General features: G+C 48.4%; 1 protein-coding gene across 1 annotated transcript in view; it reads right to left on the reverse strand.

Moving 5' to 3' along the window:
- Nucleotides 1-4810: 4810 nt before the first annotated feature.
- LOC144166792 (heparan sulfate glucosamine 3-O-sulfotransferase 6-like) overlaps nt 4811-19744 on the reverse strand; it is a 92011-nt gene continuing 77077 nt past the window's right edge. Inside the window, exons 3-4 of the mRNA XM_077696280.1 lie at nt 9304-9535; nt 4811-6861 (exon numbers count right to left, since the gene is read on the reverse strand). Of these exons, the coding sequence (XP_077552406.1) occupies nt 6475-6861; nt 9304-9535 (619 nt within the window). The 3' untranslated portion in view covers nt 4811-6474. The remainder of the gene's footprint in view (nt 6862-9303; nt 9536-19744) is intronic.

The following is a 19744-nucleotide window of genomic DNA, read 5'->3' on the forward strand; positions in this document are numbered from 1 at the left end:
GCAAAGTAGGGGCACGAATCCCGAGTCGGTCTAGAATGTGCAGACCGGTTGACGTAGTATAGGCGGGATACGCCGATGACATCACCCTCTGGGTGACAGGATGCGCACATTGAAGAGACCCTTCAAAATGGTGCAAATATTGTGGTTAAACAAGCAGAGTTAGCATGGCTTTACATGTTCACGAGCTGCTCGTCTTACCACCTAAAAGAGCAGCCCGCACAGCGTCAGATATCTCCATTTCTATTAGTGGTTGGTTATTCAGTCTCGGGAGTTCACAGAATAAAAGTTCTCGGGCTCCTTGTACAACGGAATGGAACCAACACAATATGTCACCCAGTTAACTAAGCATGTTGTCCAAACAATTGGTCTCATAAAAATGATTGCCAATCGCCGACATGTGTTGTGTGAGAGGGAGAGATTGCGACTCATTCAGACCTTCATGATCAGCAGAATAACATACTCCTCCCCTACCTTCATGCCAGGGCAGCTGAGTTTCAGAAAATCAATTGCCTCATCAGGAAAGCCTACAAAGTGGCACTTCAGATACCCATGTACTCTTCCACTGCTAGATTAGACCGTCAGGGTATCGCTATAATAATGCCGAGGAGCTTGTGGAGGCGCACCAAACTGTAAAGGGAGCCGAGAACTTGTCAGGCCTCGTGGCCTTTTGTCTCGGCTTCCTCTTTCGCTTCAGAAAGACGCAAATAAACTTAAGCTTGAAACTTGGAGCAGAAACTACTAAGTGGCCCTCTCCACCAACCGATCCGGGGAGCCGAGACTGAAATTGGACAGCTGCTTCAGAAGTAGGAAAACCAGCCGGAGCTGCTTCTCCTACTGCTGACTGTACGCGTGCATGACTCAAGGCTTGCCGAACACTCCGATCCGATTCGCTACAGGGTGCACTGCGGGGACAACTGCGTCGGATAGAGCACGGAAAGTCTGGTCGGTTGAGGAAAGCCATTTGTCTGGAGAACAAAGCTCCTGGCTCATTGTTAGGGATTTATGAAACTAAGCTGGAACATGAAACTAAACGCTGACAGAACCGTATTTATCCGTATCACTAACAAAAAGCAGCCATGTGAATATCAGTACACGGCGTTCCTATCTCTCAAACCGACAGTTTCAAATACCTTGGGGTTACGATAAATAGCAATTTAACTTGGCCTACACACATACTTAAAATATCCGCGTGAGCTCGGAGAAAACTGGGTTTTCTGAGACATAAACTGAAACGCTAACCTTCCAACATAAAGCTTCTTGCCTAAACATAATAATACGACCAAGTTTAGAATACGCATGCGTAGTTTGGGACCCGCATACTAAAAAAGACATTAATAATCTTGAAAAAGTTCAAAAATTAGCTGTCCGCTTTATATACAATCGTTATCGCCGATTTGACTCCCCAACCAATCTAATGAAAATTAACAAAATCCCAACCCTGGAATCTCGAAGAAAAATAGCCAGGCTAAAATTTCTTTTTCATTTAGCACAAGGAAGTTCACGACTTGATGCATCGGCCTTACTCACTCCGTTATCATCGCGTCCCACGAGGCACTATCATTCCGCTAAGTTCACGCCTATCTCGGTGCGCGCACTAACACATTTACGTATTCCTTTTTTTCCCAGGACTATAACCGACTGGAACAACCTCCCCCCTGAAATTCTTTCTTCCAGTAGCATGTGGAAATGTATTGATGAAATGTTTTATTTCTAAAAAAAGGAATTTTCACATATGTACCTAATAAGTTTGTACTGCCTTGTTCACACGTTTTTTTTTTTTTTTACCCGCTAGAAATTGTGTAACTGGTCTTAGCACAATGTAACACCACCACTCCTGCTTAGGCCCATTCGTGGCCCGCAGTATTGTTTAAATAAATAAATAAATAAATAAATAAATAAATAAATAAATAAATAAATAAATAAATAAATAAATAAATAAATAAGTATTCGCGGGGGATATATAAGGCTCCCTTTATAATTTATCATTTTATGTGATTTCTTGGTTCACTTAAGCAAAGGACGCGCCGTCCCTATCCAATGCCCTCGATTAACCTGGCGGGATACATGTACGACGATATCGTGGTTGGTTTTGTTGTCCAGGAGGGTCGAACGAGCTAGGGACCAAACAAACTTGACCTTTCTTTCGAGTTGATTCTCGACCGTGGCGTCTGGAGAAGTCTTGAAAATTCTCCTACAAAAGAAGTTTCTACAAGTCTGTTGGGATTCCGTTATGATGGTATCTGCATATCTCTGGAAAATGGCCTCGGCCGCGGCCTACCTCGGCCTGTGGAGGTTAGGGTGGTACTATGACTACGGCGGTCATGGCTCCCCTTCTTGCCCAGGCGGCGTCGATGTAAACCGTGCGGTCTCGATCCCCGCTCGCGTTCTGCAGTCCCCTATTCCGCCATGGTGAGTGTACGGTCCATGTTTCGACGTAGGGGGGTCAGCGTCAATATTCACTCTTGTTTGGGGAGATACGTCTCGCATTTTCTGCGACCTTTATTCGTGGGTTGCCATACCCAATCTGGTTAGGAGGATCCTCCCGAAAGTAGAGTCACGCCTAGACGCATGCACATTCTGGTTGGCGAGCCCCTACGAGCTTGGCAGCTGTGTTGTGCCCCATTTCGTTTGAGGTGCTTACAAGTTTTAAGCCGCCTTAAAGCATGTTGACTAGCTTTCCGGGTCATGGTGTCTGTCATGTTCAAATCGTTTTTGCTTAATATAACATAGGGAACGGCGTACGTCCGGCTTCATATAACAAAAGCCTGGACCGGGGTAAGGTTCGCCTCCTTTATTCGCCGCAATTTGGTAGTAATTCGTCTGAGCATACAGGTGATTTGCGCCGTCATGTGACTGAACCGGTTGAGGAGACGGGTTTTCTGCAGCCCTTCTAATGTAATCCCGAGGATCTTGAGGCGGAGGGATGGCAAGATGCCGTGGACATCCAGGGGAACCTGCACTGCATGGGTTTTTGGTTTGCGTCCTTTTCTTCATTGACCATGTGGAGTGCAAGCATCTGCTGTTAGCACTATAGCCCGCACTTCTTGGCATAGTCACTCACACCATCAGCAGCCAGCTGGAGATGGTCGTGAATCTCGCCTACAATGCCCTTGCCGGTCCACACTTTGATGTCATTACCTTAAGCCTAGGTGTTGCCCTGGGTATGGTCCTAAGGATGGTAAGTAGGCTTACAAGGGTTATATTAAACAGTACGGGGAAGAGAACCGGTACTTGCGGTGTGCCTCTGGCGCCCGCGTTGATGGGGCCGGAGGAGAGAAGGGAATGGAGTAGGCTTTATTGTCATCACTCTGAAGGACGAGTGCACATTGCGAGAATGTCTGGGCTCTTCGTCTCATCAAACGGCGGTCATAATCTCATGGAGCGGCAGCATGTATCCCGGGAGGAGAGCTTGGCAACGCATCCGCCCTCTGCTCATTACTTTTGTTATGTATGCCTTCGGTCACCGCAACTATACCGATAGGTACACGGACAGATGCAAGTGCTGCAAAAGTGCAGCCCCCACTCTACAACACATGATCTGGCAATGTCCGAATAAACCACAGGCCGGAGGACAAGCCGCGATTTTGAATATGGCCTTCCTCTTTGGGAGAAACTTTCTGACGTAGTAAGTATACGTGAGGTGCCGCAGTCGAGGCCGTTTTACAAAGCGGGAAAGGTAAGACAGGGCGACGAGTGACATATGAGAGTTGGTTGGTTGAAATTAGATCGACAGGTTAACGTGGCTGACTGCCTGACTGGCTGAACAAATGCTTTCATCAGCGCCCAGCCCGCACCATTGGCCGGGGAGCTAAAAAATTTGTCTAGCGAATTTCTTCCCTGGCGTCCAGGTTCCGTATCGCAACATTTCTTCTTGTGTTTCACGCTGATGGTGTGTATAGCTTATTTACGTTTTCATGGATAATCTAGCTCTTCATTATTTATCTATATAAGGGGCTCAATTTGCTTTGCATGCGAGATTACTCACACTCATATCTAAACACAAATTTCGGGATTATCAGGTATTCCACCCCTAACGTTGCGGTGTCTCAGTCGTTAAGTCGTTGTGCTGCTAAGCCGAAGACGCTGGCTCTAACCGGGCTACAGTGGTCGTTTTATTTTATGTGACAGCGTATTTCCACAGTGGTGCTCAAAATAATCCTCAAGATGCAAGACAAAAAAAAAAAAAAAAAACCAACCCGACATCTATATCGTGCGGACACGTACAGGGCCACGAGTTTACGGAGGGTAACAAGGTAGCTTATGCTGCCGCCCGAGGCCATGCCTACATGGCAACAGACACTGTCATCACTACCGTCACAGAAGCCGGAGCTGCTGCCCCATCGCTGTTACCACCAATCCCACCATGCAGGAGGGACATGTTGGAACACTACAGATTATCCTGAAGAAAATACTCATGTCCTCATCCGGAACTCACTAACATTCAACTGGCTGAGTTCAAACGAACTGTTTCCCTCACACCACCCAAATGCATATGATTCAGTCCCTAGTCGGTATACAGTTACAACTCTGAAATCTGCGGGACGCCCTACTCCCCAGAAGTTACTCCCGTAAGTCCTGGCGCCGTCGACGTATCAGTGGGAGGTTCTGTCGTGCAGCGAAGTCCTGAAGAACCGGCGGGACAAGCAGCTGGAAGGCCTCCCAGGGGAAATCACCCGTCGCTCCTTTTTTTTAACAGACAAGCTGTTTTTGATAGAGTCTTTCATGGGAAGAAATGCGGTATATATCTTGAGCTCGAAACACCTCTTCATTCGGTTTTGAGGCGCAGCAGTTGTTTTGCGCCTTGGTTTTTCTGCCTTTATTGCAAAGCAACTGAAAGCACGGTTAAAAACTCCGCCCGCACACTTCACGTCATCACTCATATCTACAACACAGTCCAGTCTGTATGAACTATAAACTCACTGTCGCGCATTCACTCAAGGTACAGAACAGTTCGGTTCGGAAATAGGCCGGCACATTTTCACTAGCGTGGGGAACAACGCCGTTGCAAGAGTTCATAACAGGCGATGTCCGAGCAGCAGCGTAGAGCATTCGCTGTAACGTAATTGTGCAGAATAGCACGTTGCTGCACGCTGTCTTCAGGAAGGGGGCACCTCAGGGGATCCTGCCGCTGCACGACGCTGTTTATGTTTTTTTTAAATCATAAGCGTCTGTCTGTAGGCATTTGCATTAGTCAACAGCAAATTAAACGCCAACGCACAAAGATGAACCCCAAATTGAATTTTCACATTCGTGACCTCCAGACTAAAAAGAAATAAAGCACGGAACAGCTTAACGACTATTAATGTACTGAAGCTTGGGTAATTTAGTTCAAGCGCGTATCTCAAACGTGCGTTAGCCAGAATAAAACCATATCGGTAGCTTTGGTGAGTTTTTCACCCACGAAGACAGAGAGGCGCCCCACTAGTTCGCTTTACCAGAGACAGTATAGAGACTTTAGGAGGACACTGAGATATATGGTCTTATCATTTTATGAGTTCATAAGTCACCGAGGGCAACATATTTTCAGTTTCCTCAGCCAAATTAACTTGTCAGCGAAACGTATTGCTCAAATGTGTCGTTTTTTTTTTTTTTCTCGCCATTCTCCCCGCACAAGTTGATGATTCCAACTCTGATGACGATTTCATGAGCCCGTAAGGTGGGATTTAAGACTGAAAGCACGCATATTCTCCATACTTGGTGAACAAAAACACACCTAGTAGTAAACATGAAGGGTTCCCATTAACAATGAGAAAACTGAGACGGCTCCAACTGAAATTGCCTATTGGTGGGATGTCACGATGGTTGTCGTAGAGGCGTCATGCGCATTCTACTATACCAAGTTGAAATAGAACAAGTATCTGTACAGTCCGCTGCCTATTGAAATAAGAAGGTTAAATGAGTTGACCTTTGTCAACAACGCAAACATGGGAACGCGTCGACTGGAACATCACAGAAACACCCAGGTTCCGAAAATAATCACCAAATGGAGACTCGCCAGGCTTGTGCATGAATAGTTTTCTGGAACTTCTGCAATGGCCAGAGAGAAGCGTTAAAAATGTCACTAATTCTACTGTTCATAGCCGCAGGGAGTGGATTTGCTCCATCTACCATTGTTCCGTAACATAACTAGCAGCCCATACCACAGGTGGAACAACTGCCGACAACGTAAGAAGGCCAGTCATGCCTCCATTTCAAAGCCACTAGCCAGAAATAAGTGTTGGACCCATTCCCTTCGGTGCCCCTTCAAAGACAAGCGTATACAATTGTTTGCGTTACATAACAGCATGTGGAGGTCAAATCAAAAGCAAGACCTTCAGATTCAGTGCACTAAGGTCCATAAGCACCAGTCTATTTGTTGCTGACTGTCTACCCGTAGTTGGAGTCTGTGCTCAACGTCAAGGTCCTCTCGTGTTTGGCACCAAAGATGTCATCGAGTCCGAAGCGAGCGCGCTCAACACCGTCTCCCCTGTATAGTCACGGCGGCCACCCGAGGTCTCGGCCGATGATCCGGTATAGGCGCCTGTTGTGAGGCGCGTAGAACTGCCTGAGCCTCCTCTCGAGGTCCTCGTCGAGCCTCGGGTGCGGGCGACCCTTGGACGGGTCGAGGCAGTGGGGCGCGGCGCCCGGCTCCCGCAGGAGGCAGGGGAAGCCCTTGGTGGAGTTGAACACGAGCTGCGCGGCGCCCACCCACGGCTTGGGGAGGCCCAGGAAGCGCTGCAGGGAGGCCAGCTCCCGCTCGGGCTGCGCCACCAGCCGCTCGCCGCTGACGAAGTGGAAGCTGGAGCGCGGGAAGTGCGCCAGCCACCGGGACACGTGCTCGTCGTACAGGCCCACGCGCACCAGGGGCTTGCTGCGGTCCACCTGTACAAGAGGAGGGTAAGAGTGAGTCAATGAAAGTCTCTAATTAACACAAGGAGGACCCAGGGGCCAGAAAGCGGAGGGGGAAAGAGGAAGGCAGAGGTGGTCACGACGTGAAGTTCATTTGAAGATCCTGAATGCACAGTTCCTGAATGCACAGATAGGGGTGGTAGACCGCGGCTAAGCTACTTTTGCGAGGCCACTCTCGAGAGCGAAGCGCCCAAGGGCAGCAAGGAAATCGGGGGTCGTGCGGGGTATCTCGCTTGGATTGGGCAGGGCATTCAGCAGGAGAAGAAGAGAGGTGAACGGGGCTGTATAATCATAATAAATAATTATCATAATCTCACAAGAGTTCACTGCAGGACGAAGGCCTCGTTAATGGTTCCCCACCCATTTCTGGCTTTCGGTGGCCTAGTTCCTGAGTTTGTCTCCGAATGTTCTAGTGTCATCATTCCATGTAGTTAGTGATCAACTTGTCTCGACTTCCGTCTCTGTACGCACACTGGTCACACAGTTAACCTAATGGTCTATCGGTTGTGGTTCCTCCGCATTACATGCCCTGCCCTCTTCGTGTCTTGAGCTTGGTGTCTTTCCCCCGAGTTTGACCTCTGCAAGGAAAAATGATTATTATCAACGTGGGAAAGTTTAGGAGCACCAACAATTTTTCAGGCGAATTTATTTAACACCAACACCACCACATTTGTGTGCCGTTGCAATGAAGCTATATACGCATACTAGTAATGCATAGGTCCTTCAAAACCTCATCATTTGCACTGCATCAACAGTACATTGCCCGCTTTTGTTCCCGCAGATCTAATTGGCCATGCTCTGCGGCCGTCAAATGTTGGGGACTGAAACGGTGAAACTGGAACACCCAGCACGAAGTCGCGGGTTCGATTCCCGGCCGCGGCGGCCGTCTTTCTGATGGAGGCGAAAAGCAAAAACGCCCGTGTGTACGAGATTTCGGCGCACGTTAAAGATCCCCAGGTGGTCAAAATTAATCCGGAGACCTCCACTACGGCGCGCCTCATCGCCTGCGTTGCGTCGGCGCGTTAAACCCTACAATCAATCGAAACTGAAACACCCAAATTTCACCCCATATTATCTCGTTGATAATTTCAGAACCTTTTTGCGCTCAGTAAAGCATTATTGCATTTGAGAATGGACAGGTGTAAGTTATTTGCAGAGGACAGGTGTCCTTGAAGTCTGTCTTTCAACAAGAAAATTGCAAAAGACTCTATCACATGGTGTGGGAGTCCCAGCTCAACCCCTCACTTTCCGCGATTTTTAAAGTAGCCATGAAGAGGAAATACAACTTCGTTTAATTTGAAAGAACTAGGATTCAGTATCTCACTCAGCTCCATTGCAGCCACAAAAGATGTTTTTCAACGAAATAAAGCAAGAAGTGTATAAAAACATTCAAATTTTGCGCCACAGTGACGTGTTATGAGCAAGACTGACGTCATACGGGCCAACAATAAAACATAATTTTGAGTGCGTTAAGTGCACGTTAGCATTCAAGTGGTGCGATCAAATTGAACTAGAGGCCCCATTACAGACGTCCAGTCATGTGTCGTCGCGACAGGTCAGTTAGGCGGCCGCCAATCGCACAAACAAGGTTCCGTGACGTCATAGAAAAGTTGCGGGAAAATCGCTATGGGGTCGCGACTGCTTTACACGTTTTCTCTCATATCTCGGTTATTTGTTCGAAGATTACGATGATATTGATATCATTGTTATCGGGACTAAGCAGTCTTTCTAATAAACCAAACTTGTATTTTGTCTTCATGACTCCTTTAACCCCTCGGTTGAACATTGGGAGGGAGAGCTGCCAGCTCGAGCGTCGAAGATCAGCTTCGGCTGATCCACCGGGCTGAGTCAGCTGGACGCTCCAACAAGGTCCTGGACTGAGGAAACCAACCACTGGGGTCCTTTCATCTGGTAATATTTATTATCTCTCTCTCTCTCTCTCTCTCTCTCTCTCTCTCTCTCTCTCTCTCTCTCTCTCTCTCTATCTCTCTCTCTCTATCTATCTATCTCTATCTCTATCTCTATCTCTCTTACCTAACTCCGCAATTTCCGACGTCCAGGAGCTTAGCAGAACCATTTTATAAATGCCATGTTCCCAATACAAAATTCCACCATAAATGCTAAATTCCCGTCAGAAGTCATATATCAACGATAATTGTCACGTGTTTTTAACTGGGGCTCCTGGATTATCGTTCCCGGACTCATCGCAGACTCCCCGAGAAGCAGTCCGACATTTTTTTCTCTCGCACATATTTTAATGGCATGCGGAATCCTCCAACTATCTGCGGACTATTCGCGGTGAGTCCGAGGCTGTAAGTCGAAGGTCCCCAGAGTTTCGCAGCCTGAAATTCGAAAGTTTTGAATTTCCCGCTAAACTACTGACGAAAGTTTAGCCTTGTGCGCGGCGGCACTCACCGCGCCCGTGCGGCTGTCGGTGACCGAGTGCAGGAAGGAGCGTCGCGCCCTGCCCTTGGCCGACGCCTGCGCGTAGTCGGAGACGGCCCGCGTGGTCGGGTCCCTCAGCACCAGCACCAGCTTCACGCGCGACGACATGGCGCGTACCCGGCCGGGTACGCCGTCGCGCACCAGGTAGCTGGGCGTCTTCTCCATCGTCACCTGACCACGCACGCTCTCGGGCATCTGCGAGCTGTCCACGACGACGGAAGTTAGTGGGGAAGAGGAGGAGGAGTGAACACACGCACACGAAATTCACGAGCAATTCAACTCTGTTTAGGTGGATGGCCAGCGAAGCTGGAGTCTGGGCGGTACGCGGTTTCCTCTTACGGCGACAGAAGATGAGTGAATTTAGGGAAATTCAAAACTAAATTTCCCCGCCACCACGAGGAGCCGGAGGAAACTTCCTACACCAGCGCTGGGGCACTGATAGGGTCGAACGTCGACATGACCGGCGCGGGTCGCACAGAGGGAAATCTACCATCTACCTGAGAGTCTGCTGATCTGGAAACGGTGCCTATATGCACGAAAATGCCTAACCAAGGAATGCGAAATACAAGCTTTTGCATAAAATAAAACCATTTTGAATCAAATATATCATAAAAAACTTGGTTTCTGTTTTTCTTTCGTCCCTGGAATCTATTTACGATGCTTGAAATTGTGAAGACAACAACATACGAGCAACCTAAGATGGAATAAAAAGTCCCGTTACAGTTTATAGCTTTTCGTTGCTCATTAATCTCCGGGTTGTAGGCCACGGCAGAAAGAAACATCACGTGGCTGGTTGTAATACGCGCATGCTGTAAAAAAGATTTACGCTTGATTCCTTTCTTTTAAAGGGGCCCTGTAACACTTTTTTCAACTTTTAAAAATTTTAAATGCTTGAAGAACGTAGTCACCCAACACAGCCAGTACTTAGATTATGGGGTCGCAAAGTACATCAGCCAAAAATTACTGCTCTGTGCCCATCAGATAGCTTGTAAACTTGCTCAAAAGATTTTCCCCTCTTTCCCTGTCTTGACGTTCTTCGACGGCTCGAATTACGTCACTAAGGCCATGTAGCAGCTGTTGGCCGGTTTTCCTTCAGTTGCAGTAATAAATTAATGCGTTCGATAGCAACTTAAAAAAAGCCACACAAACAAAGCAGGAACGGAAGGCGTATCCACTGCGACGAACAAATCACGCAGTGCCGTTCCGTGTGGCGATAACATAGCTTTCGCAGTGGTTCCAGACGCGAACGAAAGAGTGAAAACGCTTATCGAAAGTGTTGCGGGGTCCCATTAAGGAATTCGCAACATAAGATAGGTACATTCACACAGACCACACACAAACCCGTGCCCTACCTCAATCTGCTCCGAACATTAACGCGAAGGGCGCGTCGTGGCATTCTCTTTACTAGAGATATTGCGACACGCTGCATTTAAATGAATAACAATATGCCTACTCAACCAAGAAACCCGTCCGTCTTTTTGCCATCACGTAAGCAGTAAGACGGGCTATGCCTTACCCTTGAAAAAGAATGTCTTCCCACCAATGCTTTTGTGCAAAGCAGTGAATCTTATTCTAAAGAAGCTCGGTGTACTATAGCGTTTCATACACCAGAGGCCTGACTTGAGGTATTTGATAAGGGGCCTTTCGGCCATCGTACCTCGATAAGAGTTCTTATATCGCCTCTGAAATACTGCGTTCCACGCAATGCATCTGCGTCTAGCAGTGAAGCGCACTCTAAAGGACCGTATGTGTGTAAAGGATACACTGGATCTTATCGAGGTACTAGTACATTGCCCGTGCAACCATGCCTGAAGAGCAATGCATGTGTGTATAGCAGCGAAGCATCCTTTAGAGGTATCGGTGTGTGACAGCCGAGTATTATCCCGCAAAGCCCACTCAGGGGATCTCGCTTATGCCTCTGGTATGCAGGCGCGTTCGACGAGGAGAATCTTGACGGCATTGACGAGCTGTCATGCGACCACGTTAGACGCTTCCGAGGTTATAAACGGGTTCTATAAGCTCCGAAGCACCAGGGCCTATGAGACACGCCAAAGTGATAAGTTCACCGAAATCAGGTCATTGAGGGTTCTACGAAATATACACAAGAGCTAAGTTTTCGTTGTTGCTTTGCTGTTGTTGTTGTCGTCGTCGTTGTCGACGTGGTCATCGTCGCGGCTCCGAGGAAACTCATCAGACGCCACTTTACTCGTCTCTCTATTATTCGCGCACGCTACGAGTTCCTCGGAACGGAAGCACGAGCTCATTCCCAGTCGCTTGGCCGATAAGAGCATTTATTCCAGCAGCAATAAAGGGAAGAAGAATTTAGAGCCCCTTTATTGGGACACGATTCGGACCGACTCACGTCAATTGACGAAGCTTGAAAAAATACGGCGGGGAAAGCATTATTATCCTCAGCCAGCTGAGGTAAAAACAAAGTGCGTATGCCCAATCGCTTGGTGATGGGTAGAGCAATGGGCATGCAGTTATGTACTACGCTCCCCTCATGGAATCAGGCTCTTGCCAGCTCTTGCCGCTGGAAGTGACGGAAGCGGCCCATCCATCTGGGGGAAGCGACCGCCCCAGTCGTGTACACGGCGCACCTCCTCCGCACTGGCTGGCTGTCCGGAGCGCGGAGCTACTAATGGCACGCGAACCACGTGCGCGCGTGTGTATACAATAACAAGGCACACCGCAGTATGCACCCTGGGCAGCGGCCTTGCTGGCGCGGCGCGCTGAGCGACGAGCCGCAGGCATACCGTGATTATCCCTCCTGTATGCGAGGTGAGGCTCGCCGTCCGCCCATGGCACGAAGTAAACAAGGTGAACTCATTCCCGAAGGATCACGGGACGTTGGGTTAGCGAACGAAATTAGGCTAAGCTACGCGTCTCTTGCGTGTCCAGGGTACAGGCTGGAGACGGCACGCAGTGCGTCAAGTCAGCTTTTGCGGCCAAAAATGTGTACTCCCATCACCTTTTCGGGTGATTCGAACAAGTTTTTTTTGTTTGAAATGCTCATTACGCGAGGTTTCTTTGTGACCACCGCGCTTTTTAAATTTGTTTTAAGCTAATGACAAGTGCAGCTTTTTAGGCCATCGTAGCTCTTTCACACGAAATTAACTCTTGAGTTATCCAATGCATGCATGCGAAATACTCTCACACGGCTACTATTGAAGTTGAAAGCTTTCGGTCTGGGCAGTTCGAAGTTGCTCCTCCAGCTTCCGGAGCCGTGGGAACTGTCATACACGAGCAGTAACTTTTGACACCAAGTTACACAAACACTAATTATTTCTGCAAAATATTGTAGCAGGGTTTATAGCCAAGTCGATTCCTCGCCCTACTCGAAATATCAATATTCTAAAACTGTTTTACAAGGTTGATGGTTGGTCGGCCTTTTGAGCGAGAAAGCGCGGCGGGATGAACTTAACTTTCTTTATATTCTATGCACCATTCCGGGGGGGGGGGGGGGGGGGGGATGCTGTATATACAACACGACTACGTCGTTCATGCGTCAGAAGGCCCGCTGTTTTTTGAGAAGGCCGCAACGAAGAAGCTATATGCCAGGTCAGCATTCTTAAGCCTTCTTTCTCGCTGTTGTGTTCACGGGGAACCATGCGCGGTAACTTTCTCGAAGGCGGGTCTCCCACGCGATTATAGCCGGCGGGGTGAGTGATTAGCAAGGCTTCAAGTTCCCATTCACTTCGATGGACCCCCTGGGCGCATGGCAACCCACGTGCCCTGCTTCCGCCGCCAGGATTAACCTGACTGCTTTCTCCGGGGGCCTTTTTTTAGGGCGACCTCGTGACACACCCGCCGCTGGGCGCTTAAATCGCGCCTCGCTTCGCAAGGTTGCCGAGGTTTCAAAACAAAAATAGAGGGGAACACGCCAGGAACGCGTAGAAAGTTTGCGCACTGTTGGCGTCGCTCGCTTCTCGGTGCGCTCGAGATGGTTTTAAAGCGAAGCTTGCTATACCTCCCTGATGGCGAGCATCCCGTCTGTTGCATTCCGTCCATCGGATGAACAAAAATTGTCCAGAGGACGAGGAGGACGGACCAGGGGGGCCGACAGGAAAGAAAAGAAAGAAGACGAACTTTCGGACACCATGTTACTAGCAGCACGAATTCAGTTCGATTTAAAAAAGAGTTTTGTTTTCTGGACGGCGGCTTTCGGACTCCTTCCTTCACCACCGTCAACAAAACGAACTGCAGGAAAGCCAACTTTAAACAGTGGGTTTCACAAAACGATGGGGATGCACATCAAGGGCCTCAAGCAAAAGAAAACGCTTCTCGCGGTCGGAATCGGACCTGGATCCGCCGCGTTATGAAGCCGACGTATATCCGCCTGCGCCGTTCCGGCACGGTCGAAGCATTTGGGACTTTGACTTTGATTCGGGTATCATGGGAGAAAGCTTCGCGTTTTAAGCATATTTATTTTAACCCTTTGATGCCCAATGTTGCTCAGGAGCAACAACTGAAAAAATATATTTTTTTCTCTCCCACTTTGTGGTTTTTTTTTTCGAAATTTAACACCACCTAGTGACATACAAAGGTTTCTGGACCTTCAAAAATTAAAAAAAAAAGACAGGGCAACACGTATCTAAAAAAAGTATTGTTTACGCGTGTCAACTCGCATCGAGCCCAGGTGGCTCAATGGGCTAGTGAAAGGTAACCGAAATTGTGCAATTTCGTTGTTATTACAAATGATAGCCAAACAAACTTTACGTTATAGTCTTCACTTGGACCATTGATCATGCTGATCCAGGTAGCTCTCTTGTTCAACTGATATATGGGCAGCCAGTGCCCAGTGTTTCCCAGTGCCCAGTGTGTCCTAGTGTCCGTCCTAATGAACCAATTGTTTTTCTGACGTCATATTTGTGATGTCGGTAGTCCTTTTATATCACAAAGAGTTTTCACATGCTCAAGCAACATATTAAACTTTTGGGCATCAAAGGGTTAAAGAAGCTTTGAGTTTTTATATGCTTGGCGAGCCTGAGCCGAAAGCCATCCGGTTTCGCTTCAAACGTGAGCCCAACTTGGTTCGAAATGTGATTTCGCCTCAGTGTGCCACGTGCCAAGCGCAATACTGCAGCCTTTCACCAAGGAAATTCCCACCGAATACATGAATGAGCCGGATTCAGCCATTCTAGGCGTACGGAACGTCGAAACAAAGCTCGAGGGTGCCGTTTTTGCGTTGTAAAAAAATTTACTCTCACTAGTAACTTCGGACGAACTTCGCATTCAGGAACTGTTATTTCCGATCGAATTGGCGGGTTCACGTAACATCGGGAAATATGACGTCTCTATCATGTAAGAAATTGATTAATTCACGACTATGTGCTTTACAAGTTTAAAAAATACTATTCGCGCGAGGTCTTCAGGTTCCCACGCTCCCACCAGACAATACATTTTCATAGAAATAGCGCAGACCTACTGCGATTGGAACGGAAGGTGTTTGTTTTAATCAAGATGGTCATTGAAGGGGGCTGTGCACATTAAAGAACCCGTAAGGGGAACGACAACTGAGTGACAGCTATAACCGAAAATACTACAACAGTGTTTTATTCCTCTAACGTGTGCAGTGAACTTTGTATTGCGATTGTTTCCTTGTGTATTTCACTGCAATATTACGTTTTCTATATCCAGAGTATACGACTTACACAAGTTGCAATCAAATGATCGACATGAAATTATTTGCTGCTGTATTTGCGTTGTACGCACTGTTGTCCAGGTCCAGGGGGTTGGAGCTTTGTCAAGCTGCAGTACTACACCTTTTCTCCAATCCCCTGATGTACTTGTACATAAAATAAACTGAATCTGAATCTGAACTGGGGGGGGGGGCTCGCTTGGTGCGTTACGCAGCCCGTATTATGACGTCACAGCCATCGAGACGGTGCAGTATGATCGACAGTCAAGGCACGCAGTGCTGGAACAGCGTTGACAGCACACGTTACACTATGCCAGTATTGAGGACGTCACTTCAGGAATTGTCGGGATGCGACGCGTGTTAAATACACGGGCTTCAGTAGGAGCTTTTACGGAGAAAAAGAGAGGGAGAAGTTTGTGGGAGGCGAATTAAGGAAGAAACAGATACGCATCTACCGAAAACTGGTTAACTAAACTATTATAATAACGAGAACACCTGTTTTTGATGTACATCAAAACGAAATAGTCTGTTGTTAGCTTCTAACGTTGATCTTCAAAGTGTGACAGAAGATCATTAGGGATCGCGGTTTCTTCCCGAATTTTCTGGTATCGAACACTGCCCGTTATGAAATTAAGAGTATTGAAAATTACATCCCCGTAGCAAGCTGCGCACTAATCTGACGCGGTTCTGATTCCTGCTCTCACCAAAACGACAAGCCAGCCATTTTGCAATGCCTCTACAGAAAAACAACAAACAAAACAAGGGAAACGTCAAGTGGATTACGCTCACGTCATATGAATGAATGAATGATCTTTATTTAGGAAGAGGCTTGAGGCCCTGGTGGGGGTTGGGGGGAAAAGGAAATGGGAAGAGACTTATTAGAAATAATGATTACATGACGTAGTAATGGCACGGTTTGAGTGTTCACATATGTGCACTGGTCGTTGTTATGTGGAGCACTGTCAGGAAGGTTCACACGGGTACAGTCGCGTGCGCGAACACTTGAAAAAAAGGCGGGAACCATTCAGCCACTATACAACTCTGTACAGATAACTTGATTCAGCAAAGTTTGCTACCCTTTCAAGGGCGCGTGGATCGCCTCTAATAACCCGCAAGTGCGCTGGTAGTGATTGCGGGGCTGCCTTAGATCTAGGAGTTGCTCTCTGCCAGTTGAGAATGCTGAACAAGACCAAATTAGATGGAAGAGGTTGGGGGTGGTCTGTGCTGCACAGAAGGCACATTTAGACACCGAAGCCTGATTTCTCGTCCATTTAGAAATCATGTCCAGTGTGCAAGCCGCATCGCCTACACCTTGTTGGCGAAGACTTCTTCTCGTCTCCATAACGTCTTCAAAGGTGTAAAAAAAAATTAGGTGGGGAAGCTTCAGCCAATCGTTGTCTGCTGAGTAGTTTGAATCGTTGGTACTCTTGTTGCCAGTTGGTAGTGAGTACGTCTGTTTGGACGGACGCAGCGCACTCAGTGACGACGAGGGGGGCCAAGGCAGGATTTTGTACGCACTCCCGCGAGCAGCGTTATGTGCCAGTTGGTTGCCCTGCGCTCCTGGTGTATGTGCTGGTGTCCAAGCCATGCGGACTTTGATCCCTTCAAAATGGAGTTCGTGTACCGTTCTTAGTACGGAATTGGCTGTAAAATTTTGCGTGAAGGCTTCGTTAAGAGTCCGTTACGACACTTGTTTCTAGTTGTTCCGAATGATTCTGAATGCTTTGTAGAGCGCCTAATATTCCAAAGAGTTCCGAATTCCTGCTTCACTTAATCGTTGTCTCTGTTGTTTTTTTACTGTGGTTGCTGCTGCTTACTTGTTTCCCTCTTCTTACGTTCCACCCTTTCCATTTTTGGGGTGCATATTGTCCCGTGGCCACAGACGACGCAGTTGTCTTCAAGAAAATCAAATTTATTGGACCGAACTTGTGCTCCCCTAACAACTTAAAGAATACACAGGCGGCGAAGCAGCAGTCAGCAAAGTGACGTACGCAAGCGAGTGTCGGCAGTCGGAATACCGCAGCTTCTGCTCTGCAGGCTTTTATCTTTCGGCGCCAGTGTTTCTGGAACCGTCGATTTACATCTAGAACATTGTAGATCAAAGAAGATTATTCGAGGGTACTGACGTTAGGACGAAACGCTCTCCGTATCAGAATGAGATAACCCGTGCGGCATAAAAATAAAGAATGGAACACGCGCTTCGCTTGGGACACAGATAACGCAGCCGGGCGCGGCTGGGCACTAAATACAAAACATAAACAAACAAACCCAATGCCTAGTTCGCGGCAGTATATATTAATGCAATGAAGTAGAGGCTCTTAGATTAACGTATTTTAAACGAAGCTTATAACTCCGGGTACAAATCCAGGGAATGCCTAGTAGCGTCACTCCGACCTTCTAGCTCAGACAAGGTCAAGCAAACGCCTCGCGCGGTTGCGCAGTGGAAGCGCGCGGCGAACGTAGTCACTGCGAACGAACAAATTTACGACGTGAAATGGTGTGCTTGGCACTGCCTTTTGATAGGTTTCAACATACATTTATGAACGTGCTCGGAACACGCGTGGGAATCAGTGTGTGCATATGCGTCCGTCTCTGTATGCGCCATGCTCACAGTGCTTGTGCATATAGCGCCTTAAAAAACGAAGTCCAGAACCAAGCCCAGCTTCAACAAGGGGAAAACATAACGCCATACACGTAATACAAGTAAGACTTAAATAATTACGGGGGCTGCCTAAGTGGCATCACTTCCGAAGGACAAGGCCAGAAGTTTCCAGCGACCTGCAGCCGCGTTTTCCTGTTCGTCCATCGATCGCGCAGATACCGCACCCACCGCTGCCGTTCTCTGCTCTCCTGGCCTTAACCAGCCCACACGCGGGTCGAATGAAACTATCCTCGCGTTGTTGACTTACTGCGAGGTCTTCTTCTTCCTCGCCGGCGACAGAGTTCTTGTGCGAGCTGGTTACGCTGCTCGTCCGTCTAAAAAACACGCTCCGATAATAACCGCCCAGCGGGGCCTTAATCATACGGCAGCTTCCCGACCATCGAGATTTATGGACGTTTTCTATCGCCGCCGAGCGGGCCGTAAAAGAGAGACTGCCGAGACTGGTATCATATGCATGGCGAGCAATGCACAGCCCCTTTGGGCTGCAGCGCCGGTATTTTGCGTAAGGGCCCCACCCACGTATCGCGGACCAGCCGGCTCGCGCACCCAAGGCGGCACGGCACGCACACGGTCTGCTGCTGCTTCTGCTGCCCGGTGATCCGGGAGCTTATCCGTATACCGTGTTCTCCCCTGTTTAACGACACCGCAGTGCGGAATGGCACTCCGATTTTTCTCTCTCTTTCAATTGAGGGATGCCACGCGGGGTGGGCTCTAAGATAAAAAAATTCGCAGTGGCTTAGCTCGGCTGTGACAGGATATACGTAGCGTGAGCTAAGGTTCAGCTGGTTGTTCTTAGCTTTCCCGGTTGTCTAGGATTAGCTTGGTTATCATGCTTACTGCTGCTTCAATGACACACACGCACGGTATACGCATTATGTGACACATGCATATTTATCAAGCGGCTCCGGCATAGCGTCACCAATCGCCCCAGAGCTAAGTTGGTTCCACAGGCACACGCCGGTGTTGCTGCGAAGCACGAGCCATCGGTTGCACACCCGGCCACCCGTCGCATGAAAATCAAGTGGACCGGGCCGCCACGTGCGGAACGGAGGTCGGCGAGGACGCTGGACGCGTGGGGTGTGTGGGGGACGCCGGGCAGCGAGCAACGTTTTGTGCGCCATGTGACGTCACGGCTCCTCGTGCATGCGCAGCATGGCTTTCCAGGAGCCACCCGAAACGGCTCAACCTCGGCCAGTGTAGCTCACGCTACAAAAGCAGAAAGCTGGTACGCACGTTGATCACTGCGTACACACGGCGGCCTTCACAATGAAGAGCCGGCTGAGAGTCAACATATTGGAACATTACCCTATTAAGGCGGACGCGCTATGTGTCTCATCAAACACCAAAAGTGACCTTAGTCGTCGTCACAACGAATGGTAGAATGGTACCAAAGTTGCCGCAGCTGCAAAGAGGAAATAAATTGGGTGCGTGTGGGATCTGAGCTTGGGTAGCCAGAGCACCAGCCACGTGCTGTGGTAGTTTTTCGTCATTTTTTTCGCGTCAAAAAGGACGAAAAGAAGACATAGATGCAAACACGATGCAGCTGTAAAAAGTATTCGATAACCGCCAAGCTTTTGCTTCCAAACAACGTAAGCATATGCATACTTAAGTGCCCGGGGAAAGTTTTTGCAGCTGAAAAATGTGCGCCGGGCTCTATAAGGGAAAAGCAGGCAGTTGGAGCAATGGGATATAACTAAATTTTTCTTGCTCTCTCTCTATTTCTCTCTCTATCCTTGGCGGGAGCAGAGTAGCACTGCAGATGAAACCGGACGCAGCGGCAGACACGGGCACTTGATTGACCGGTTGTGCTGAGTTTCGACAGGGCTGCTCCGGAATGGGTAATCAGTCAAGCCCACTGGCGTGTTTACGCTAGCCAATAAAAGATTCAAACTTTAAACGTGCATCATATTGTCACGAAGCCAAAGACGGCGCAGTTGTCTTTACGGAAAACACGTTTATTGGAGCGAACTTGTACTCCCCTAACAACTCAAAGAATACACCGGTGGCGAAGCAGCAGTCAACAAAGTGAGGTGCCCAGGCGAGCGTCGGCGAGTCGAATGCCGCGGCGTCTGCTCTGCGGTCATTTATCTCTCGGTACGAGGGCTTCT

The sequence above is a fragment of the Haemaphysalis longicornis genome, unplaced genomic scaffold (genome assembly GCF_048455015.1).
Source record: "Haemaphysalis longicornis isolate Haplotype H1 unplaced genomic scaffold, Haemaphysalis longicornis Haplotype H1 scaffold_19, whole genome shotgun sequence".
NCBI classification, from domain to species: domain Eukaryota; kingdom Metazoa; phylum Arthropoda; class Arachnida; order Ixodida; family Ixodidae; genus Haemaphysalis; species Haemaphysalis longicornis.